The sequence below is a fragment of the Cucurbita moschata genome, unplaced genomic scaffold, assembly GCF_002738365.1.
Source record: "Cucurbita moschata cultivar Rifu unplaced genomic scaffold, Cmos_1.0 Cmo_Scf00020, whole genome shotgun sequence".
In the NCBI taxonomy this organism is placed as follows: Eukaryota; Viridiplantae; Streptophyta; class Magnoliopsida; order Cucurbitales; family Cucurbitaceae; genus Cucurbita; species Cucurbita moschata.
Genome location: NW_019268536.1, coordinates 1,927,903 through 1,950,621, shown reverse-complemented (window position 1 = coordinate 1,950,621; position 22,719 = coordinate 1,927,903). Strand labels below are relative to the sequence as shown.

The 22,719-nt window shown below is 36.0% G+C and overlaps 6 protein-coding genes across 9 annotated transcripts in view; 2 read left to right on the top strand and 4 right to left on the bottom strand.

Moving 5' to 3' along the window:
• The window catches only part of LOC111457653 (uncharacterized GPI-anchored protein At1g61900-like), a 5,043-nt gene extending 3,711 nt beyond the window's left edge, over positions 1-1,332 (bottom strand). Inside the window, exons 1-3 of one of the 3 annotated variants that reach the window (XM_023099984.1) lie at positions 1,060-1,332; positions 394-602; positions 114-261 (exon numbers count right to left, since the gene is read on the bottom strand). In XM_023099984.1, coding sequence (XP_022955752.1) covers positions 114-261; positions 394-429 — 184 coding nt within the window. In that variant the 5' untranslated portion in view covers positions 430-602; positions 1,060-1,332. Of the gene's footprint in view, positions 1-113; positions 262-393; positions 603-1,059 lie in introns of those variants that run through there. The other 2 variants (XM_023099986.1, XM_023099985.1) reach the window with 2 other exon arrangements.
• Positions 508-6,512, bottom strand: LOC111457652 (putative pentatricopeptide repeat-containing protein At5g08490). Of its 2 annotated transcripts, XM_023099983.1 has the most exons (4): positions 6,386-6,512; positions 2,552-5,396; positions 2,418-2,461; positions 508-602 (listed from the first exon to the last, which is right to left on the bottom strand). In XM_023099983.1, exon 2 carries the CDS (start codon positions 5,286-5,288, stop codon positions 2,667-2,669), a length of 2,622 nt encoding a protein of 873 aa, XP_022955751.1. In that variant the 5' UTR covers positions 5,289-5,396; positions 6,386-6,512; the 3' UTR covers positions 508-602; positions 2,418-2,461; positions 2,552-2,666. The 2 variants fall into 2 exon arrangements, with proteins under 2 accessions (XP_022955751.1, XP_022955750.1); XM_023099982.1 differs by having other exon boundaries at positions 2,418-5,396.
• Positions 6,513-7,666: 1,154 nt separating this feature from the next.
• LOC111457677 (GEM-like protein 5) lies at positions 7,667-9,465 on the top strand. The gene is made up of 3 exons (XM_023100027.1): positions 7,667-8,221; positions 8,311-8,585; positions 9,109-9,465. Exons 1-3 carry the CDS (start codon positions 7,906-7,908, stop codon positions 9,301-9,303), a joined length of 786 nt encoding a protein of 261 aa, XP_022955795.1. The 5' UTR covers positions 7,667-7,905; the 3' UTR covers positions 9,304-9,465.
• Positions 9,466-10,373: 908 nt separating this feature from the next.
• LOC111457675 (TBC1 domain family member 22B-like) lies at positions 10,374-16,114 on the top strand. The gene is made up of 10 exons (XM_023100026.1): positions 10,374-10,549; positions 11,270-11,426; positions 11,524-11,698; positions 11,931-12,001; positions 13,818-13,955; positions 14,036-14,127; positions 14,674-14,945; positions 15,037-15,122; positions 15,295-15,396; positions 15,711-16,114. The coding sequence occupies exons 1-10, from the start codon at positions 10,440-10,442 to the stop codon at positions 15,870-15,872; spliced, it is 1,365 nt and encodes a 454-aa protein (XP_022955794.1). The 5' UTR covers positions 10,374-10,439; the 3' UTR covers positions 15,873-16,114.
• Positions 16,115-16,388: 274 nt separating this feature from the next.
• On the bottom strand, positions 16,389-18,325 carry LOC111457678 (pentatricopeptide repeat-containing protein At1g62350-like). The gene is made up of 2 exons (XM_023100028.1): positions 17,912-18,325; positions 16,389-16,987 (listed from the first exon to the last, which is right to left on the bottom strand). Exons 1-2 carry the CDS (start codon positions 18,239-18,241, stop codon positions 16,601-16,603), a joined length of 717 nt encoding a protein of 238 aa, XP_022955796.1. The 5' UTR covers positions 18,242-18,325; the 3' UTR covers positions 16,389-16,600.
• Positions 18,326-18,738: 413 nt separating this feature from the next.
• Positions 18,739-22,518, bottom strand: LOC111457521 (peptidyl-prolyl cis-trans isomerase FKBP16-3, chloroplastic). Its single transcript, XM_023099752.1, has 7 exons — positions 22,367-22,518; positions 21,053-21,321; positions 20,305-20,388; positions 20,097-20,146; positions 19,971-20,019; positions 19,810-19,884; positions 18,739-19,118 (listed from the first exon to the last, which is right to left on the bottom strand). The coding sequence occupies exons 1-7, from the start codon at positions 22,494-22,496 to the stop codon at positions 18,999-19,001; spliced, it is 777 nt and encodes a 258-aa protein (XP_022955520.1). The 5' UTR covers positions 22,497-22,518; the 3' UTR covers positions 18,739-18,998.
• Positions 22,519-22,719: the final 201 nt, after the last annotated feature.

The window sequence follows — 22,719 nt, the reverse complement described above, 5'->3', positions numbered from 1 at the left end:
TTTTTTTTTTTTTTTTTTTTTTTTTTTTTTTTTTTTTTTTTTTTTTTTTTTTTTTTTGTATACTCATGCTCACTTAAAGCTAAGGCCAGCCTTGGCAGGGAAAGCAGACGTACCATTCAGATAGCTATAGCTTACAGTATGAAAGCAGTCCATCATTCCATAAGCCTCCAGGGGGCATTGACGTAAGCAAAATAATCCCCGATTGTAATCTTCTGAGTTTGTGGAAAATGCTCTATAGCATATTAAATATGCCAATGCCACCTTCAAGCACAGGATTCTAAATATAAACAATACACCATACAAGATAAAGGCAACCAAGATAACTAAAAGGCAAAGGAATCACTTTATTTTAGCATGCTTTCAATGAATAACAGCCACTGTAAATTCACCTACTACCTTGTTTGCAGGATGATCACAAATATTATCCATATATGCAACTTTATTGTCATCTTTTCCAGCTATATATAGCACCAAAGGCCAATAACATGATTGTTTTGTTCTTAGAAGTCTGAACTTTTAGTGTTAGAAACACAAAAACAAAAACATTGTAGATGCCCAACGAATCAGCCCATCAGACAAAAGGGATTGATTTCTTAATTAAACTGCAAAATTTAGTTTGAAAGGTCAAAGTGAAGCTCAAAAGATTATCTTAAAGAAACTTCAAGCTTAACAAGTTAATATTCACATACTACTTGTCAAGGATAGACTATAGAAAGAAACAAAAGTACACGCACGATTCCCGATCGACATAAGCACACAAAAGTTTAGAGCAGAAAAAACCAAAATTTAGAAACCCTAAACAATCGGAACTCCCATGAATCTAAATGCATAAACCAGTTTTACGGCGACCTTTTTAAACCTCTCGCGAATCCACAGCCTAAGCATCTTGAAATGGCTAACCCATGATAAACAACGCGCAAAATAATTCCAGAAAACAAAAAGAACAGCTTAACCAAACAGCATCAAAATCGAGCTTCCACTAAAAAGAAAAGAGTAGCCCATCACCGTCTATTTCCTAGCCAAACAAACAGGAAACTACCCACTTCCAAGGAAACAGACCTGAAGAAGAAGAACCCATTGAAGAACTCCTTGCAGCGATTAAACGAGCATGAGCTTCGGAAACAACAGGGCAAGCGCCCGGAAATGGTTTCCAGATTCAATCAGCAGGGAAATCGAAGGTGTGGGGGTACCAAATCGGAAAAAATGGCGGGGGTGGAGTACCGGAAAGAGGTGGGAAGAGGATTACCGGGTCCCGGCAAGCATAAAGGCGAGAGTGGGTAGTGGAGAGAGTGGGGAGGGGAGAGTGGGGGGAAAAAAGGCAAAACTTTACCTTTGTTTTCACCCATTCGGATCTGGGTTAAGGGGAAAAAATGGGTCTTGTCTGGACTTTGTTGGATCCGAATCCAATGAGAATCTTTCCATGGTGGGGAGTGAGTTTGAAAGCTTGACCTTTGCATCATATCCAAATTCATTTGACTTTCTTTCTTTCTTTCCTTAATTGTTTATTGCTCCATTTGCTCTACTTATAAATTAGGGTTCTTTGTTCTTTAGAAGACATTCATTTTTTTGTCGGAATAAAAGTAGGAAAATAAAATTTTGACACGGTAATTTGATTCAATGGTTTAGTTCCATTTTTTCTTATAGTATAGATGTTTCAGTTTATAGAAAATCGTACTAAGAATGTGTATATCAACTTACAAAAATCTCGAAACTACTGTTGCACCTCATTTCATAGCAACAACATCAAGTGGTTCTCTCTCTTACAATAGTACCACTTGTCATTTGCTTATAAAAATGTTTATCGAGGTGGAGATGAGGATGTCTCAATCCCTGTCCTTGCAAAAAATTTCATTTAATTTTGTGGAGTTCAAGGTAGAGATCGAGTTTCCTGTAAGAAATCATTTTTCGTTTGTCGAGGTTTAGATTTGGTACCATTTTTGTCCATTAGTTTTTAAACTTGACATTGTAACCCTTCACGTTTGGAAAAAATGGCTTATTTGCTTCCACCCGTCAATTTTTCGTAACGTGATAAGACTTGTTTTTCTTTCCGCCCTTTTCTTTATTCCTCCTCCCTTTCTTGACTATTGATATAGCCAAGATCAAAATGTGCAAAATGCAAGTTCACATTGTTTCTCAAATATTATAAAATAGGAATACGGTTATTGAGGATAAAATTAACCATTTTCTATGTATTTTTAAGAGCTTAAGAAATTAAACATACACATACACATATACGGTTACTTAGATAAACAAACTAATATTCAAACTTTGAACCCTTGTTAGTTACTAAGTAGTTGATCGTTGAGCCAATATAAAAATCGCTCAATGCTAGCTAACATGTACTCCTTTGAAGTTAGAGATTCACATACTCATACCTCATATTACTAGACATGTCAAGAAGAATTCTTTACACGTACCTCAAATTTCGTACATTGTAGTCGCCAAAAATTTCAACGTTCACCTGCAAAAGAAGACTGGCATTCTTAGACAAAATTTCTCAATAAAGAACCGAAAAGACTATTAAACTTTTGAATTTCCATTGGAAACTCACCAAGCAAGGGGCAAAAAGGTTATGATTTTTCAAAACTGCAGGACAAAGAATCAGATTTGACCAACGTGCAAGGGAATAATTAACATTTCAAAACATATCAATATGTAAATGCTCATCAACTTATATCAAAAGTTCTTTTAATTTGCAGATGCAATGTATTTAAGAGATTATAAATTATGTTTCTTTGAGGATGTAAGGAATCTCCGGCTAAAAAAATGTTCTTCTCTCCTTCCACTTCAATCCAACTGCAACCAGGTGGCTTTTTGAATTCCCTCTCTTTCATCAGCCTTCTTACCTCAAGGACACCATCCCATTTAGCATCTGCAGCGTAAAGGTTTGACATAACCACATAATTTCCTATATCATCAGTTTTAGTTTCAAAAAGGTGCTCTGCGGCAACAAGGCCCAACTCCACTTCATGGTGAGTCTTGCAGGCACCTAAAAGTATCCCCCATATATTAGCATCAGGCTCGATAGGCATACCAATCACAAAAGAATATGCATCGTTGATTCGGCCACATCGTGAGAGGAGATCCACCACACAAGCATAGTGTTCCTTGGTTGGTTTGATGTGATGAACCTCTTCCATTGAATGGAATATGTCTAAACCTTGATCTACAAGACCAGTATGACTACATGCAGATAAAATGGAAGTCATGACCACATCATCCGGCTTAACCCCTGATTCTAGCATGTTATTGAAAACCTTGAGTGCCTCCTCTCCCCTCCCATGCATTGCATACCCACTCATCATTGATGTGTACATAACTAAATCTTTCTGAGAGCTCGATTCGAAAAGCTTACGAGCGCAATCTACAACTCCACATTTCGCATATGCGTCAAGTAAAGCTCCGTCTAAGCATACATCCTCAAAACATGATCTAACTGAATATCCATGACATTCTTTCAACTGGCGAAATGATGCCATTTCATTGCATAGGGGTAGAAGGCTCATGATAGTCACTGCATCCGGTTTCATACCCTCATTTTGCAACCTATGGAGAAGTTCGAGAGCATCTCGAGGACTATTATTCTCAACATAAACCCGTATCATCAGATTCCACGTCGTAAGATCAGTCTCAGACATCCCAGCAAATACTGAAAGCGCATCACTGGGCGACTTACAATTAACATAGCAAGAAATCATCGAATTGCATGTCACTAAGTTTCTTTTTCCTGATGAGCCTGCAAAAATCTTTAACGCATAATCTATATTACCACATTTTGAATATGCATCAAGAAGAGCATTGAGTATAGTAGGACCAGAATCACCCTCAAGGAAACAAGCTTTAACTGAATAACAATGAGTCTCCTTAACCATCCTTCCTCCTAAAACTGTAACGCAAAAACTGATTATACTCAAGATAGTAAAATGATCAGGTTTGAATCCTTCCTGCAGCATCCAGCCAAGGAGATGCAGGAATTGAGTATGGTTCCCAAACTCGGCAAAAGCGTTAAGCATTGAATTCCAAGATATCAAATCTTTACCAGAAACCATGGAAAATGACTGAAATGCTGATTTGATATCATAACATTTTGTATAGAAGTTAATTAAAGCATTTCCAACTGTTAGATCTTCACTCAAAATAGGATGACGAATAATATAACCATGGATCATTTTCCCCATTCCCAAGTTTTGCGAGTATGCACAAGAAGGTAAAACACTAATTAAAGTTACAGAATCAAACTCAATCCCTAAGCATAGTAACTTGCAGAAATGATCTACAGCTTCCAACCACTTATCATTTAATGAATATCCAGAAATTAAAGTATTCCATGAAACTAAGTCTCTCTGCTTCATGTGCCAGAACAAGATCTCTGCTTCTTCTATCTGTCCAACCCTCAAATAAAGGTTCATCAATGCATTGCAGACGAAAATATCTTCCATCAATTCAGTCCTATGCTGCACATAACCATGGATCTCTTTTCCAAACCTGTAGGAAACATGCTTACCAAAGGAAGCACAAACAGGTAAAATACATGCAATTGTTACATAATTTGGTTCTATGAGTTCTTTCAGCATCAGATTGAACAAGTGTAATGCATCAAACATTAAATTCTTTTCTGCCAAAGCGGATATTATAGCATTCCATGAAACAACATCTTTGTGAATAATGCTGTTAAATGCAGCATATAAATCGTTCTGTGAGTGCCCAGATTTTGCATACATTGATATGAGAGCATTTCCAACAAGAGTATCCCTTTCCAATCCAGTTTTCATGATATGAGAATGTATGCTCCTCCCAACAACACCTTGCCCTACACGAGAACATACTGGAAGAATGGTAGCAATTGTAATTGCACTCGGCTTCACTTCCCCCTCTGCATGCATCTTAACAAATAATCTCATAGCCCTAGTATCATGTATTTGGGACCGACAATACCCAGATAAGATTATGTTCCAGGTAACAACATCACGGTATTCCAACTGTTCAAATAATTTCCAACAATCATCAAAAGCACCACATTTGGCATACAAGTTCAGCAATCCCTTATACACAGACTGGCATGCTAATTCCCCCTGTTTCACTGTATAACCTTGAAGTGCCTTTCCTACGTTGATGGCAAAAAGGGCAGCACATGATTTGAAAACAACAGCGAAAATGTGGTTATCGGGTTTAAAGCCTGATGAGCATTGGAACTTATGGACAAAAAGGGACAAAACTTCTAGGTGTTTTGCATTTAAACAAAGATTTCCAATCATCGAAGTCCATGACATGAAATCCAGTGGAAGCATATCTAGGAGGGCTCTTACATGCTTATAATCCAATCACTGGAATCAACAAAATTAGTCAGCTTGCAACCCCAATCAATGCCTTCTTGAATCGAGCCTAGCAACAGGGGCCTGTAATTGTTTATCGGGACACCGGATTCAAGTATTAGATAGGCTAGCAACATCTAGGAAGAAGTTTTTCTTTGTTGAACTTACTTTTGATCTACAACTTTGACTGCTATGACTGAATATTAGTATCTAGTTCTAAAATTTTATTACAACCTGATTCACCATACTAAACGCATAGTTCCAAAAAAAAAAAAAAAAAAAAAAAAGCTCAATAAGAAATCATATGTTAACTTCATGTGCTACTAGACAAAATAAAAGATAAATGAAAATAGACCATTAAGCCTAAGAATTACAGCCATTGTTGGAAACTGCATTCTGAAATAACATTCCTTCTGTACATTAAAAATTGTCCCCAACATACTAACATAAGACTTGAAAACACAATTGAACGATCAATAAGCTATTTCGAAACTCATAAACTTGGTCAGCTTAAAAGTTAATCGATAACAAAATGGTGAAGAATTCCAAAGAAAACATTTAGAATGACAAAGAACTCAACTGCCATTTTTACCAAAAACAAGCCAACGTTATCACATATATTGTACAAAGTTTGCATGCTCAACATTATCACAACCTATATCTCTTAACACTCCAGTCTAGTGAACCATTTTGTAGAAATATTAAACAAAAGAAGAAGCAATGCTAACCCAATCAATACAAAAAGAATACATAAACCAGTTAAATATTACCGTTCTTCAACATTCGAGACTTAACACAATTCCCGATCGACATAAACATAACAATTTAGTGCAGAAAAATCACAATTCAGAAACCCTAAACAATTGGAACTCTTCTCTCATAAAACCTAACACATAAATCCATAAACTAGTTATATGGCAATCTTTTTAGAGCTCTTGCGAATCCCCATCCCAAGCATCTTCGACGCACAAAATAATTCCAGAAATCAAAAGAACAGCTAAACAAAGAAGCCCATATCCATCTTTATCCAAGTGAACAATGAGAAAAACAAACCCAAATTAAAGAAAACACACCTGAAGAACATGAGCATGAACTTCGGAATCAACCGCCAAAAGCATTCCTAACAATCTTCCTGAATAAGGTGAAGTCTTCCGTAGATTTTTATCGCCGGAAGTAAAGAAACTACTTAATATCGTAAAATAATAATTTACAAAAAATTATAACCTCAAACATAATCCTAAATTAATTAATTCGCTAAGTCAATAAAAATGCCTTAAGTTTTTAATTAAATTTTCAAATAAAACTAAAAAATACTTTAATACTTAATTTTTAAATTTTTTTTTTTTACGGTTGAATTTCGTTTAATTAATACTCTTTTCTTTTCTTTTCTTTTTTACCTTTAAATTTTTTTAAAATTTTAAAAGCATATTTAATTTATAAAAAAAAAAAAAACACTCTTACCGTTACTAATAAATTATTAATATGCTTGAAAAAATATTCATGAACTTTTACAAATAACAATAAAAAGTATAGATAATTTATGAGGTGTGATTAATGTTTTTTTGTTCTCATATTAACAGTAAATTTTTTAAAAACTTTTATTCAAAAAGGTAAAGATAGTTAAAGTTACTTTTAAAATTTCATAAGTATTTTTAAAATATAACACTAACTAAGAGTATTATTGAGAGTGAGTCCAGTTAATTTAGTGGAAAGATCATAGATTTAGAAGTGAAAAATACTATCTCTATGGGTATGAGACTTTTGGGGAAGCCCAAAGCAAAACTATGAGAGCTATGCTCAAAGTGGACAATATTCATACCATGGTGAAGAGTCATGATTTATAACAGAATGATATTAATGAAACTTTTTAAAATTCAAACGTACTTTTAGCAGTAACGATCTCCATCTATAACAAATGATAAAAATATTTTTTATATTTCTTTTTAAAAATTTAAAAATATGATTAAAATTTTATGAATTTTTTTTTTCACAAAATATATAAAGTGATCCTTATCCATAACAAATTATAAAAATATATTTTATATATATTTTTTAAAATTAAAAAATATTATTAAAGTTTTATGAATATTTTATGAATATTTTTATCAATAGTAAGTAGTATTATATTTTTAAAATTTAATAAATAAAAATAATAATTATCAATTTTTTTGGTCTAATCCTTGGGGTGACCAAACGGCAGCGAGACGGAAGGATGCCTCCTCCGTTCATGAAACGTTCTAAAACTTGGGACTGGCGCCACGTTGCTTAGAATGTGAATGAGACCACACGTGCCACGTGGTAAATATATATTATTTAATTTATAAAAAAAAGAACTAATTCGTCATCGATGAAAATTCAATTGTTCCAGATTTTTCCATTTTCGTATTCACAACTCCGTCCACCGTCGACCGCCGTCATTTTCCATTTGAAAAATCCTTCCAAAACCCCTCGAATTTTCCCTTTTTCTTTCTACCGAAGGAATCATTTACAATTCCTTCTTCCAGAAACCGCGTCGCCTTTCTCCGATCCCAATCCCGATCCATCCCTATAAAACCCTCCCCCTCCACCATCATCTCTCAATCGGAAATCCACCATGGCCGGAGCATCTGAACATCCTAAACCCACCGAATCTCAGGCTTCCCCTGTTCCGCCGCCCTCCACGGAGGAGGAATCAAAGAAATGGGGGACACACGTTATGGGGCCGCCGGCGGCTCCCTCTGAGCATCCGGATAACCATAAGGCGGCGTTCTGGAACGCCGCGGACCAGCAGAAGATCCACCACCATCCGTACGTGCAGTACTCTCCGATGGATCATCGGCCGAGTACTAACCCGTTCGAGCCTGTGGTACACGCTTTCAATTCGTGGAGCAACAAAGCAGAGACTATGGCGCGGAACATCTGGCATAATCGTAAGTGAATTTGGTGATGGATTGAAATTAGCGCTGAAATTAGGGCTTTCGGTTTGTTTATTAAGGATTTTGGAATTTTAATTTTGCAGTGAGGACTGGACCGTCGATGTCCGAGGCGGCTTGGGGGAAATTGAACTTGACGGCGAAGGCTATAACGGAAGGCGGATTTGAGTCTCTGTTTAAGCAGACTTTCGCGACGGAGCCAAATGAGAAGCTGATGAAAAGCTTTGCTTGCTATCTCTCCACCGCGACGGGTCCGGTGGCCGGAACTCTGTATTTGTCGACGGTGCGTCTGGGTTTTTGTAGCGATCGCCCACTTTACTTCACCGCTCCCTCTGGTCAACCATCTTGGAGCTACTACAAGGTAAACTCACCTTTCCACCGTAGTATAATATTGTCCAGTTTGAGCATAAGTTTCCTTGCTGTCATTTTTCAAAAAAGCCTCATAGATCGGATTAGGGCTGATGTGAGGCTCACTCTCAACCATCCTCCCTCTCCCCCTCGAACAAATTAAACTATAGAACCTCCTTGAGACCTATTGAGCTCTCGAACAGTCTCTCTTTAATCGAGACTCGACTTCTTCTTTGGAATCTTCGAATAAAGTACATTATTTGTTCGATTCTCGAGTCACTTTTTTACTACACTTTCGAGACTCACAACTTCTTTGACTAAGTTAAGGGCATGACTATGATACTATGTTAGGGATCACTCATCTTCGTAGTATGATATATTCCACTTTGAACATAATTCTCCTGGCTCGGCCTTCTCGAAAGGCCTCATTGCTTATAAATTCATGATCGGATCCCTAACAAATTCTTCTCTACAAAATTATGAACATGATATTGAATACAGTTTGAATGAAAACTGATGTGGTTGGGATTGGGCAGGTAATGATACCGCTGTCGCATATACCAGCAGTGAACCCAGTGACGATGCCGGGAAACCCATCGGCGAGGTACCTCCAGATCACCACCGTGGACGGCCATGAGTTTTGGTTTATGGGTTTTGTGAATTTCGAGAAGGCAACGCACCACCTCTTGAACGCCGTCTCCGTCCACAATGCGCCACCGTTTACCGCCTGACCGGACATTCTTTTCACCATGCTGAGCATTTCATTATATAGATATTTTTTTACTTAAATTGTGGCTTTCTTGTTGTATATGTACTTTTTGTAGCTTGCGAGTCTTTTACACTCCCATTGTACTATTGCTAGTATACAATAAATCATTTATTTTTGTGTATTATGATTCGTAAACTGGTTTAATGGAAATGTGTTTCGTTGTGGAATCTCACAATCCACCTCCATTGGGGATTAACGTGCACACCTCCCATTGTCTGTCTCTAATATCATTTGTAACTATTCAAACCCACTACTCGTGGATATTGTCTGTTTTGGCCCGCTATATATCACAATCAGCTCACTACTCGTGGATGTTAGTAAGATTCTAACTAATTTTGTTCTCTTTTCAAAAATAAATAAACTTGGGGTGGGAGAAAATAAAATAATTACAATTTTGCATATTTTATATTTTATAACAAAATAAAATATTATTTCTATAATTAATTGTAAATATGGAGACAAAATATTATTTATTAAAATACGATTAAGTACATTTTAACAACAAAATATTATTTTTTAGAATTTTATAAGTTTAGTTTAACCGGTCTAAATTTATTATTATTATTATATTTAATTTCATCGTTATTTTTTTACCTCTTTTTCAGCCATCATTAAAATAAATTTGTAAGTTATTTAAATATTATTTTTAAAAAAAAATTATTGAATGTTTTACATATTAGCATTATATTTGTATTAAAAATAAAAATGATTCAAATAATTCGAACGAACTCAATAAAATATTTTATTATTAAGTTCATTATTAAGTTAGACAAACACGACTCTTCCCAATGGTATGATATTGTCCACTCTGATCATAAGCTCTCATAGCTTTTCTATGGACTTCTCCAAAAGAGCTCATACCAATAGAATTAGTATTTCTCACTCATAAATCTTTGATCATTTTTATTGTAATTAATATTTATTTTTATAGGAGTTAGTATTCCTCATTGATATATGATCATAGATTCAGTATTCCTCATTTATGCTTAAAATTGTAAAATTATTGTAAAATACAAATTAACAATAATTTGCTACCTCCTGTCGGGGGTAGAGAAATATCAGGGAGAGCAAACGGAGCATGGTTCGGTTTGAGCGAACATGAAGAACAGTGGCAATGACAGTCTTGGCGCTGAAGATCGACAACCAAAAGAGAGCACAATCTCAAATCTCGATTCTAGATTCAATCAGACCCTCAGAAATGTACAAGGGTACTAATCTCAATTCCAAATAACTCTTGTTTCCAAATCTTTCATTTCCCTGCCCTTCTCTTTTTTCCGCCTCTCCTGCTTTGCTCTTCACGGGATTTCAAATCCTAGTCGGCCGAGTAAGATTTTGATCTCTAATTCTAATTATGGCTCGTTTTTTCCGGATGTCATTTTTTTCTTTTAATCGGGTAGCTCCATAAATTCCAGACATTCTTCATGCGCATCGGTTTCAGTTCCTCAACTCTGTGAGCTTTTGATCCTCAGAGCCTCTGCTAGATTGTTGAGGAAATTTTCGTGGGTTCTTTAGATCTTGTTATGTGAGCTGTGGCTTACTTGGATACGATCTGGGTTCGATGCCGTTTTGCATTTGGTTTCTGGGAAATTTAATTGTTAGTTTATTAAGTACACATTGGGGCTGTTAATGTCGACACTTGTGGTTGGAAATTTCAATCAGATACCAATTACATTGAATTTTGATAATTGAGTTACAAAAATTGGATAACTATCTTGTTGTTACTTAGTAAGTGCTCCAATTCATCAAAAGTTACCTGGTGTAGTCTACTTTGTTATTGATTACGTCTATTATCCTCGAGACTGTTGTCTGTTGAAGATCAAAATTTCTTTGCTTATGATATCTCACATGCTATGAGCTTGAGCTTCTGGTTTTGTTCTTGTATTTTTCTTATTAAATTCTTAATCACACATCTAGGATCTCTGATGCAGGCTGCTTAAAGGCCGCAGTATTCCTGGTAAAGTATTGCTAACTAGAACAGCAGATGTGCTCGACTCCTCGAGTGTATCAGATAAACCGTCGAATTATTCAAGGAGCTTATCGGATAATGATACTGGTACAAGCAATCACATTGCCAAATCTGAGGAGGTGAGACTGGTTTGAAAATTTTCATATTAATTTAGTTATAACTTTTTTTTTTTGGATGACACGGCGCATTATAGTGAAACTCTCTCTTTCAATATAGGAAGATCTTCAGATTATAAATAATAATTCAATTGTTAATAAGTCAAAATCATCGACATCTAACACTGAGGATCTTACTAAAGAAGTCCAAAAACCAATAATGGGTGCTAGAGCAACAGATTCTGCAAGGGTGATGAAGTTCACAACGCTGCTCTCGGGGACAACAATCATATTAGGTATGCATATGTATTGTTTTAAACAATCCTCCCCCCATCTGGAAGTTACAGATACCTATGGACATTTGAAAGTAGGTAAAGGAACAAGAAACACATTGTGGTACTTACGTTTTATTGTTACAGCTTGACATAGATGCGATAGGCTATTAGCCAACTCTAAAAAGTAGTTTCTTATTAGTTTTGCTGCTGAAAAATATGTATGTAAATGTTCTCCCTTCTATTTGCTATGCAGACAAGTTGCGGGAGCTAGCGTGGAGTGGCATTCCCCCATATATGCGCCCAAATATATGGAGGCTTCTTTTGGTAAGTTGGATGATATACTGATTTTGGCTTAATTTCTGATTGCTTGATAAAAAGCAGGATTCCTTCTTCCTTTTTTTTTAATATTTTTGGATGATTAAGGCCGTTTTGGAGCTAATATTGAAATCTAGTTTCACAGAATAATTTTTAGAAACAGGTTTCAAACTGAAAGCGAATAGAAAAAGGAAGCAAAACCAACATTTGTTTTCCATTTCCCTGTTGTTTTCTAAGTTAACTATTTATATCATCAATTTTATGTTTAAGCAGACACCGATTTCATATGTATTATAGTTTTAAATTTATTCTTAGAAGATGTAAATGAATGTGCAAGAATAAAAGACACTTTCGAAATGGTTTCTTGATTGAAAAACAACAAAAAGATAATTTCTAAAATTAGCTTGCAGAACAGAGTTTTGAAACAAAATTTAGACAAACCAGAGTTTTAAAACAATTTAATGCTGTGAAATAAGAGTTTTGATTATCTTACTGTACTATTTTTGTGAAAAGAGGAAACCAGATGCATATGAACATGATTTGGGATGAAAGAAATGGCTATTGAATGAATTACTTTCGCCAAATGAAATTATGGCGGATGTTTGATATCAGATTTTAATTAGTATAAGAGTGAATGAACATGATGTGGGGTGGTATATGGGATAGGTAGGGTGCGTAGTTGTCAAAATTAGGTGGTTCTATATAGCGTGGTTTAGGAGATACAAATAGATGAAAATATTCAGTTAAAAAAATTATGGAGAAAGATAGTCCTCTTAAGTTATCAGCCTTTGTGTTTTTCTTTATATGGTGTTATACAAAGAAACCTTACTATTTTCATACTTCTTACTTCAATTTTTGGCTCCTCACAAATCGGTATTACAACAATAATTCTAACTGTGGAAGACGAGCACTTGAAACATAATTGCATGGACTGGAGGCAAAAATTTAATCTACTTAAAATTCTTGAAGATAAGAAATGAAAAAGATGAAAGCCTTAACAACATTGATCTGGGAAGAGAAAACTTGACCGTTCTCATATAGTTGGAGCAACTTCGGAGAAAGATGATGGAATAGAAGTATCACACAGCACCAATTGGCCAATAGATTACTAAGGAAGAATTTAAATGAAGGATGAATTTGCCCCCAAATAATGGCTTTTGTTTGCAAGTTACTTCTGAGTGGAAGAAATCTGAAAACCATTTAGTGATGAAGAGGGCTGGTCAAAATTCAGGTGAAGCAGTCACTTGTAGCCCAAGAACAACTAGAACTGAAAGACGAATAATCAAACGAGGAAGAGATAATTTTTGGCTGAATATTTTTGTGAAGTTTGGGTGACATGAACATGGAAAGATACAAGATGTGGTATTGGATGCTTCTTCAGAATTTTTAGATATTACTGAGGGCCTTCCTAAGTTTTTGGAGTCTGCAGGTTCCTTGTCCAAGTAAGTGTTTGTTTTATTATTTTTCATTCATTTGGGAGTTGGAGCAGCCTCTGTAGCTGGATTTGTTATGCTTCTCTCTTCTGGCTTTTGTCCATTGGGCAGTGGTTTAGATGCTGATTATGCATTTCCTTAGTTTAGTTTGAGTGATCTTCCATGTCGTGGATTTGCTTCTGGGATTATTGTGTTTGTTCCTCCCCAGGGCGCTCTGTTCTTCATTGTTTTATTTAGTTTCTTGTATTTACTTGGAGTTCCTTACTTTTTTGGTTTTGTCTGATAGAAAATTACCCAGAGACTTGCCTACCTTCATCTTGAACTAACTTTGAACTTGTCTGATAGAAATCCTTTATTTGCTTGTCCACAATTTAAATATGCACTGACCACAGGGCTATGCACCACCTAATTCAGATAGAAAGGAGGGAGTTCTAAGAAGAAAGAGGCTTGAGTATCTCGACAGTGTTGCACAGTTCTATGACGTTCCTGATACCGAACGTTCTGATGATGAGATAAACATGCTCCGCCAGGTAATGACTGCCACGTTAGTGCTGAACTTTATAATATTATTCTCTAGTTCTACCAATCCTTGAAATTTTGTTTTTGTTAGATTGCTGTTGATTGTCCTAGAACTGTACCTGACGTTGCTTTCTTTCAACAAGCACAAGTTCAGAAATCTTTGGAGCGTATTCTCTATACTTGGTAAAGCATTATCCTTGCCTTTATAGCTGTTTTTTGTACCAAGTGACAAATTTCTTTGTTCGTTATTTTATTACTATTATTTCGTTATATTATTTCATCAATAGAATTTTGAGGGGAGATCTTTCTTAGAGACATGTTATTGTTTGGGTATAACTACATTCTGAAACTTCAACTAATTTTTTCATTGATGTAGTCTGAAGGTGAATACGGAGGATTGAATTATTTATTTATTTGAATACGAGTATCGATTTTCCTATTAGGAGCTTATGAAAATCGCTTCATCGGGAATCAATTATCGAAGGATGTCATTACAAAATATAACTTGGAGTTTTTGATGTGATCAAAAGTTACATGCGAAGTATAAGTTTAGTTATTTATTTACATACAAAGTGCATTTTCCTTTTTGAAACTCTGGAGTCAATTTTTATTTATTGGCGTAAAATGTTCTTAGTTATTCTATACGTAGACACTGACCGAGCTGCGGAACATTGCACGACATTGTCATTGATGTATTATATATCATTTACCCAATTATTTTCAACCCAGGGCTATTCGGCATCCTGCAAGTGGATACGTTCAGGGAATAAATGATCTTGCTACTCCATTTTTAGTTGTCTTCTTGTCGGAATACTTAGAAGGTGGTGTTGAGAAATGGTCCATCTCTGATCTATCTCCCGACAAGATCACAAACATTGAGGCCGATTGCTACTGGTGTCTTTCTAAATTGCTCGATGGTATGCAAGATCATTACACGTTTGCACAACCCGGAATTCAGAGGCTTGTATTTAAATTGAAGGAGCTGGTTAGGAGGATTGATGGTAACTCTCTTTTGATCTCCCTCACAGCCTACAGAATTGGATATGGTAAGCCGTTCATTAACCAATCTTGTGTGTTCCTTAATTTGGCCAGAACCTGTGTCAAGACACATGGAGGAGCAGGGTCTGGAATTTCTTCAATTCGCTTTTCGGTGGTTCAACTGTCTTCTGATACGCGAGGTATGCCACGACATTTGTATATATATATATATATATATATATACTACTGCATTTTCCTCCAGTCACATTCTGTAATTAATGAATATGGAAAGGTAAAACTGGCAGGAGCATTTATATACTTCGTGCTCTCATCAGTTATAATGCAATGTTGATGGTTTTGTTGTTCCATCAGATTCCTTTCCACCTTGTTACCCGGTTATGGGATACTTATCTTGCGGAAGGGGATTCATTGCCAGATTTCCTTGTCTACATATTTGCCAGTTTTCTTTTGACGGTAAGGACATAAAATTGTTGCGATATATAGATAGCACGAGCATTTTCTAGATCACCATGTATTTTGAAGCAAAAGCTACTCGTTCTAACCAATGTTCACGTAGAATTTCCTAGGCTCGACGAATGTATTTTCGTTCGACGTGTTATACTCTGGAAGGACATTTGTTCTGATAATTTGATGCAGTTGTAAATGGTTTACATCACCATGAGTGATCCTAAGATTATGATCTCTCTGAGTTCCTGTTTAAAATAATGAGTGAAGATCTTGTTTGTGCTATAACATTGGCTTAGAGGTTCTTTCTACATACTTTTCAGTGGTCTGAAGAGCTGCAGAAACTTGATTTTCAAGAATTGGTGATGTTTCTCCAGCATGTTCCAACTCAAAACTGGACCCATCAAGAGCTTGAGATGGTGCTTTCAAGAGCATTCATGTGGCACAGTATGTTCAACAATTCTCCAAGACACCTTGTTAGCTGAATGGGATTTGTTATACTCACACTAAGGTTGGCCAATTTTCCCCTCCTTTTTCTCTTCTTTCTTGAATGGGATTTCTGCCGCTCTTCTTGTGTGAGGAAACGATTCGAATATTCTGCCATGTATCATTTGTATTTTCTGGGCAATTGTTTGTAGATTTACCATATTTGACGGAGTAAAGTACATGTTTTTGTTTAGATCTAATGAAGTTATCTATTAAAAAAAAGATGGATGGTTGATCTTCACATACTTGCATATTTTGTTTATTATGTTCGAGAGATTTTGATTGTCGATGTCAAGGAGACGAGTGTCCGTTCTACGTGTTTATGTCATAGCAATTTAAAGGTTAAAACATCATTTTAGTCGTGGAAGTTCATTCCATTCTTATCTTTATACTTTCAATTGTCCAAATTTAGTTCTAGTTACTCGAGATGAATATAAATTATCACCTTATGAACATGTATGAACAAGGATGAGACTCTTGGACTGTATGAATGGAAAAGAAACATTTTAGTTATCAGAGGCTCAAAACTCCCACACATAGGAGATTTCCATAGACGAAATTGAAGAACTCAAAAGGCTCAGAAGTCCAAAACAATGATCATCCAAAGAACAGACTCATGTTTGCTCTAAAGATGTTCACTCCTAAGCATTAAATTTCATTTAAAGCAGTAAGAAACAGAGATGAGTACCTCAAAAATCAAATACAGATTAAAGAATTTGAAGTTTCATCAGTTTCTGTTCAACATCCCTCTGAGGAACTTCTCAGGAGAATCCAAGAACTCAGCACATTCTTTCTTGACCACTGCAGCAAACTCTTCCCTAAATCTCTCAAGATTCTTGATCAAAATCTTGAAAGTCAGTTTATCTGGAATACAACCTGATGCTTTCATTAATTCATATGTCTCAACAGCTCTTTCCACCATGTCTACTTGCAAATATGCTCCCATCATCTCATTAAAAGCTCTTGTGTCTGGTTCTAACCCATCCCTTTTTAACTCATGGAAGACCTCTTCAGCCATTTCAATCATTTTGTTCTTCCCCATCATTTGAATCATCACATGGTACAAGTTTAAATCTGGCTCGTACCACTCTTCATTCCTCATAAATTTGAAGACCTAAAGCCTGAATTCAGTTAAGATGAAATAAAATTTGAAGTGGCAGGATTGCTATAGGCTGCAGAAGAGAATAAAATGGAACCGTTCCAGTAAACTTATTGTTAGGAATCACGAACCTCTACAATGGTATGATATTGTCGACTTTGTATTCCTTATAAACTCATGATCATTCCCTAAATTAGCCAATGTGGGACCTCCCTCCCAACAATCCTCAACAATCCTCCACTCGAACAAAGTACACCATAGAGCCTCCCCTGAGGCCTATGTAGCCCTCGAACATCCTCTCCTTAATCGAGGCTCGACTCCTTTCTCTGGAACCCTCGAACAAAGTACACCCTTTGTTCGACACTTGAGTCACTTTTGACTACACCTTTGAGGCTCACAATTTCTTTGTTCGACATTTGAGGATTTTATGGATATGGCTAAGTTAAGGGCATGACTCTAATATAATGTAAGGAACCACGACCTTCCACAATGGTATGATATTGTTCACTTTGAGCATAAACTTTGATGGCTTTACTTTTGATTTCCCCGAAAGGACTCATACCAATAAAGATGTATTCCTTATTTATAAATTATAAATCTATGATCATTTCCTAAATTAGCCAATGTCAAATAATTTAAGTTCTTGTAAGGGAAAACCTACAACAGAATAAATGATAGCGAAAAAGATGCAAAAACATAGCTACAATCACACCATTAGGCTTTTCCTCATCGTTGTAATTGAATCTCTGATAGTTGTAGCTTGAAAAAACGCAGACGATTAAACCCTAAACCTTGAATTCTAAGCAACCACTGCTATTGAGTTGAACTAAAGGCAGCCTCTAAGAGAGTTTAAGGTATAATTCGATCAATCTCATAATTTAAGGGTAAGATATCTGGTTTTTACAATATTCCGATACGATTAACAGCAGTAAGCAATACCTGAAGCGATAGTTCCAGTTCATTTTGCCTCTGTAATTCAGCCAGAGCATCAAACAAGTCTGCTTTCAACAATCTGCTAAGCTTGCTATTGATTACGTCCTCCATTTTGGAGGCGGATTTAGCGAGCTTGAGCGACTGAACTGCTTGAATAGACTCAGTGGAGGGCACCCTTGACTTACCTAAGGGCTTCCTCTGACCCTTTCTGAGGCCACAGATGGTATCTGGAGGTGGACCTGCCGTACAACAATGGAGGGTTGGATTTGTGAGGTTTTGGCGGAAACCCAATTGAGGGAAATGGAGTTGAAGACGACCCATTAGCGTAGATTTCATCTCGACTGCCCTTTTGCGAGAAACTCAGTTCAGTGAAGGCGGAATGGTGTCCTTACGCTCCAGTAGGAGTCTGATTTCCACGAAATTATTATATCCTTTGTCTTAAAAAAAAAATAGTTCTAAACCTCTAGAGTACTCTTGTAACTCTTAAAAAGGTCTTAAAATACAAATTTTTGTTAGTTTTATAAGAAAACGGTTAATATTCGAACGTTCAAACTCTAAATTTTATTATCACATATGGGTTCAAACTCTAAATTTTATTATCATATATGGATGAAAACTGTCTATCGATATCTCATAAATTACTGTCAATATATTCGTTTCGTCAAATTGATTTTCATTTCAAAATTAAAATATGACGAGTTTAAATTATAAATTTAAAATTCTTTAGAGTCCGAAAATATGTATAACAAGGGGAAACAATTCTTTTATAATAATAGTGAAACAAGTCCCAAATAACATATTTTGGTCCAATAACTCACAACAACAGAAGTGAAGGTATTTTGGGAACTGAATTTCCATTTTATGAATCCCTATAAATAGTGGTTTATAGGAAGAGTTCTAAATCAAGGTGAAGAAAGATACATAATTCAGTAGTTCTTAACTTTTCCTCATCAAATATAATTATACACTCATAACAAGGCAGGGGGGAAAACTGAAGCATAACAGCAAGTGTTTTCTCATCATATACAAATTTCTGGCTTGTTCTTCCTCTGGTAAAGGAATGAGAGATTCATGAGATTATTGTAATAGCCACTCACTCTTCATCATCTTCAAGGCCTGGTATGTATTCCAGACTGACATCAAATACCACAGGGCTACTTGGAGCTACCCTTGGCCTACCTGGAGCTGAAGTCAGGCCTTTTGGGAATGCCAACTACAGGAACACAAACATTGAAAAAGAATTATAATGTGATGTTACTCTCTTGAAAGAAGGTCGGTTGGATATTATAATAGCCCCAAGTCCACCGCGTTGGCCTCCCCATCAGCCTCACGATTTTAAAATGAGTCTACTAGGAAGAGGTTTCCACACCCTTATAAGGAATGTTTCGTTCCTCTCTCCAACCGATATGAAATCTCACAATCCACCTCCCTTGGAGCCCTAGCGCCCTCGCTGGCACATTGCCCGGTGTCTGGCTCTGATACCATTTGTAATCAGTCCAAGCCCACCATTAACAGATATTGTTTGTTTTGGCCCGTTACGTATTACTGTCAACCTCACGGTTTTAAAACGCATTTACTAATGAGAGATTTTGACACTCTTATAAAAAAATGCTTCGTTATCCTTTCAATCGACGTGGGATCTCACACTGATCCTACTTTCTTTTGTCCAATTGTCCACTTTCCTTTTCCAGTTGATTATCTCGTTCTACCCCATATTGCAATATATTTCTGCTTCTATTTTTCTTGAATTTCAATCTCTAGGTATCATTCCAAACAGTCAAATTAATTTTACAAGACTGCAATTATTAGCTCCTACGTTCCTAGTAGTTTTAATGGGTTGAGGTGTTTTAGGAGGGAAATAAGTTGAAAAAACTCCGAGAGGAAATAGAGAAAACACATCTTACAGATCCAGGAATGTACAGTCGACGCTTCCCACCCACTTTCATGCTTAAAATCCCTTCATCAAGTCCTTTGATCACCTGTTTTATTCGATTGTTTCAAAAAACAGTAATAAACTCATGGACCCAAAGGACTAGAAAAGAAAAAGGCACTTAAAAGCACTTACTTGACCAGATCCAACGCGAAAAATGTAAAGCTGCTTCTTCTCAAGTGAACTATATAAAATGGAAGGCAGATTAATATTTTAAGGTCAAGTCAATTGATAGCGTCCACATAATGCATTCGGCTTAACCTGTCAAAAATTTGTCCAGATGGAACCATTGCAACATAATTTGCCGCCACCTGTGTGTAAATCATCATAAAGGTTAGAAATTGAGGTAAAAGTCAAAATTCTTGAACTTTTTTCACTGTTTACTCACAAATTCATTTCAACCTGGATAAATAATTGTCTACTATCGGGTTAATACAAGTTACTAAAGAAAACAGAACAAATTACAGACCTGAAATCCAACAGGTGGACTGGGGCCTCCACCAACTTCGATGTCCTTGTACTGCAAACCAGACTCAGTCGTGACCATAGGAACCTTCATCAACAATAAGAATTCCAAAAGTCATTGTCTAGGTGGATCTGCAAATGAGAAAGTTAGTCTTAAATATACAAATGCAGCCTCAACTTTAAGAAATTGAAGTTGTTTGGTGCAATTTTGAATGATATAAAATATATTTTTTCAAATATCTATGAGTATCTAAGTCAGCTTGCATGCATTTCTTAGTTGCCAATAAAACTCGTAGAATATTGAATACTAGCGAGGTGGTTGTCATATATTAAACCCACTCCTATAAACCATTAATGGTTACATTTCCCCCCTTATTGACCACCAGGTCAGCCCATAGTGGTTAGAATAATATAAAATGTTGTTAGACATGAATGTTTGAATGAACTAATAAAAATGTCAAAGTTGTCCATCAAGATTTAAATGTCTAACTCTAACAATGTATCGCCCATAAGAATCAGCTTTAAGCATCGAAGAAAAGTTAGAACTAAGAGATGCAGGACAAAGAAAAAAAAAAAAAAAAAAGAATTAGGAGTGGTATTGGGTCAAAGAAACTAGAGTATCAAGATAATACAAGGTAGGAAGAGAATAGGAGAAAGGTTTAGGAAGAAACGAGAAGATACCGGGCGGAGAACTCGCGAACTTAATTGATATACAATCCAAGTTAATGAAAGGACATGTAACCTCACCATACATTTTCAAGTTCTTTCTCACAGGCATCGTCACATAATCTTGGCTTGTCTTCTGGAGGCAAGCCAGCTGCCTTGGCATTTAGAACATCTATCACGAGACTGGACATTCCACAAACTAAACCAATCATCTCTCTTCTTCTAGTCAAATTGAGTTCCTTCCCATACTCTTTCATCCGCCATTCTTTTGCATTGATATTGGCATTCAAGCAGCGCACAACAAGAGGTCGTATTTTATCACTGGAAATTCTTTGGTGTATTCCAGAAGCTGAACCTGACTCATGCAACAAGATGAGCATCGAAGAGATGAATCTCAAAGTATAAGGTTAAAATGTTAAAGTACAGATTGAAAATATAAGTTATGCATGTGCACTTCATCAAACATTAAATTAGTGTATAGTCTACATTCCGAAACAATGTGCCCTTCCCCTAGTGATAATTAATAAATAAAAAAAGTATTTAACTCTTCTAAGTGTGTCAACATGAATATAGCTCAATTGGCACAAAGCATGCACCATCGACCAAAACGTTAGAAGTTCTAAGAAATTGATCGAGTTGTTTCTCACACAACCTAAAGTCTCACTGGCATAGGAATATGAACAAAAGATAAACATTTCGATAATATACGGACATAAATTTGTCCAAGCTTAGGAAAAATGATTGTCGTAACCACTAGGAATTTTCACAAGTTGAATGGATGGAAGAACCTGAAGACAAGTTGAAAGAGGACAAATATACAAGTTATTAAGATACCATATTATATTGAATTCAAGATTAATCCAGACATTTTGATGCTTGAAATAAAGTTCACTCTATCTCTTATTTTTCTTCCCATTTCCCCTTGATTATGTGAATTCAATTTCATCAGCATAATCTAACATGTCAGTTTCATCAAGCTTGCTAAACTCATAAAACATATACATATAATATGTTCCTGTCCACATTGTTTAATCATCTTAGATAACAAACCGTGTTTTTTCCTCCCGAGTTGCCATGTAAAATCGACATTTTCTTCAGCATTTTTCAAACATTAGAAAATTTCGCCATCCTTAAACATTAGGTAGTGTCAACTAACAGATCAAAGATGTTATCAATAAGAATATCAACAAGAAAGCAACACCAAATTCTAAATTCTAAACGAAGATTAAAAGATCCAGAGCCCACATTTATCGATTCATCCCCAAAACAGAACATGAGAAAACGAGACAAAATCAGTGGACTAAAACAGTGAATCAAGAGATGGAACAGAAGTAAAACTGTGATTAAAATGAAAATCGAGATTGTAGAGATGAAGAATCAAAAGGAAAAGGAATTATTACCAAGCGGGAGCAACATTGAGGAGGCGGAAGACGCCATAGAAAATTGAGAGCAAGGTGTTGGCACCGTTGGGAAACGGATAACGAAATCTTGAACCTTCGGTTTAAATAGCTGCCGAGTTGGCATCCCCATGTGGCTCTTTAAATTTCATTTCAATCCCTCTAATTATCTTATTTTTTTCCACTAAAAAAAATAATAAATAAATATAATTATCTTATTTCTATTTTATTCTCTCCCCTTTTTGACTCGTGCGAGCTACACTATGGCACATATGTGTATAGCATGGGCAAGCGTCTCGAGCGTCTTCCTTTGAAATGGGTCTTTCAAGGATAGTGTCGATCGACATGGGTGTGTA

Bases quoted from the DNA above. Each gene is read 5' to 3' on its own strand.
- LOC111457652 (XM_023099982.1), bottom strand. From the start codon at position 5,288: ATGCTTCCACTGGATTTCATGTCATGGACTTCGATGATTGGAAATCTT.
- LOC111457677 (XM_023100027.1), top strand. From the start codon at position 7,906: ATGGCCGGAGCATCTGAACATCCTAAACCCACCGAATCTCAGGCTTCC. The intron at 8,222-8,310 runs GTAAGTGAATTT...TTAATTTTGCAG, and splicing joins GCGGAACATCTGGCATAATC to TGAGGACTGGACCGTCGATG. The intron at 8,586-9,108 runs GTAAACTCACCT...GGGATTGGGCAG, and splicing joins CATCTTGGAGCTACTACAAG to GTAATGATACCGCTGTCGCA.
- LOC111457675 (XM_023100026.1), top strand. From the start codon at position 10,440: ATGAAGAACAGTGGCAATGACAGTCTTGGCGCTGAAGATCGACAACCA. The intron at 14,128-14,673 runs GTAAAGCATTAT...TTTTCAACCCAG, and splicing joins GAGCGTATTCTCTATACTTG to GGCTATTCGGCATCCTGCAA. The intron at 15,397-15,710 runs GTAAGGACATAA...CATACTTTTCAG, and splicing joins TTGCCAGTTTTCTTTTGACG to TGGTCTGAAGAGCTGCAGAA.
- LOC111457678 (XM_023100028.1), bottom strand. From the start codon at position 18,241: ATGAAATCTACGCTAATGGGTCGTCTTCAACTCCATTTCCCTCAATTG. The intron at 16,988-17,911 runs GTATTGCTTACT...TTCAGGCTTTAG, and splicing joins AACTGGAACTATCGCTTCAG to GTCTTCAAATTTATGAGGAA.
- LOC111457521 (XM_023099752.1), bottom strand. From the start codon at position 22,496: ATGGGGATGCCAACTCGGCAGCTATTTAAACCGAAGGTTCAAGATTTC. The intron at 20,389-21,052 runs GTATGGTGAGGT...TTGTTGATGAAG, and splicing joins GTGAGAAAGAACTTGAAAAT to GTTCCTATGGTCACGACTGA. The intron at 20,147-20,304 runs GTCTGTAATTTG...ATTTACACACAG, and splicing joins GTCCACCTGTTGGATTTCAG to GTGGCGGCAAATTATGTTGC.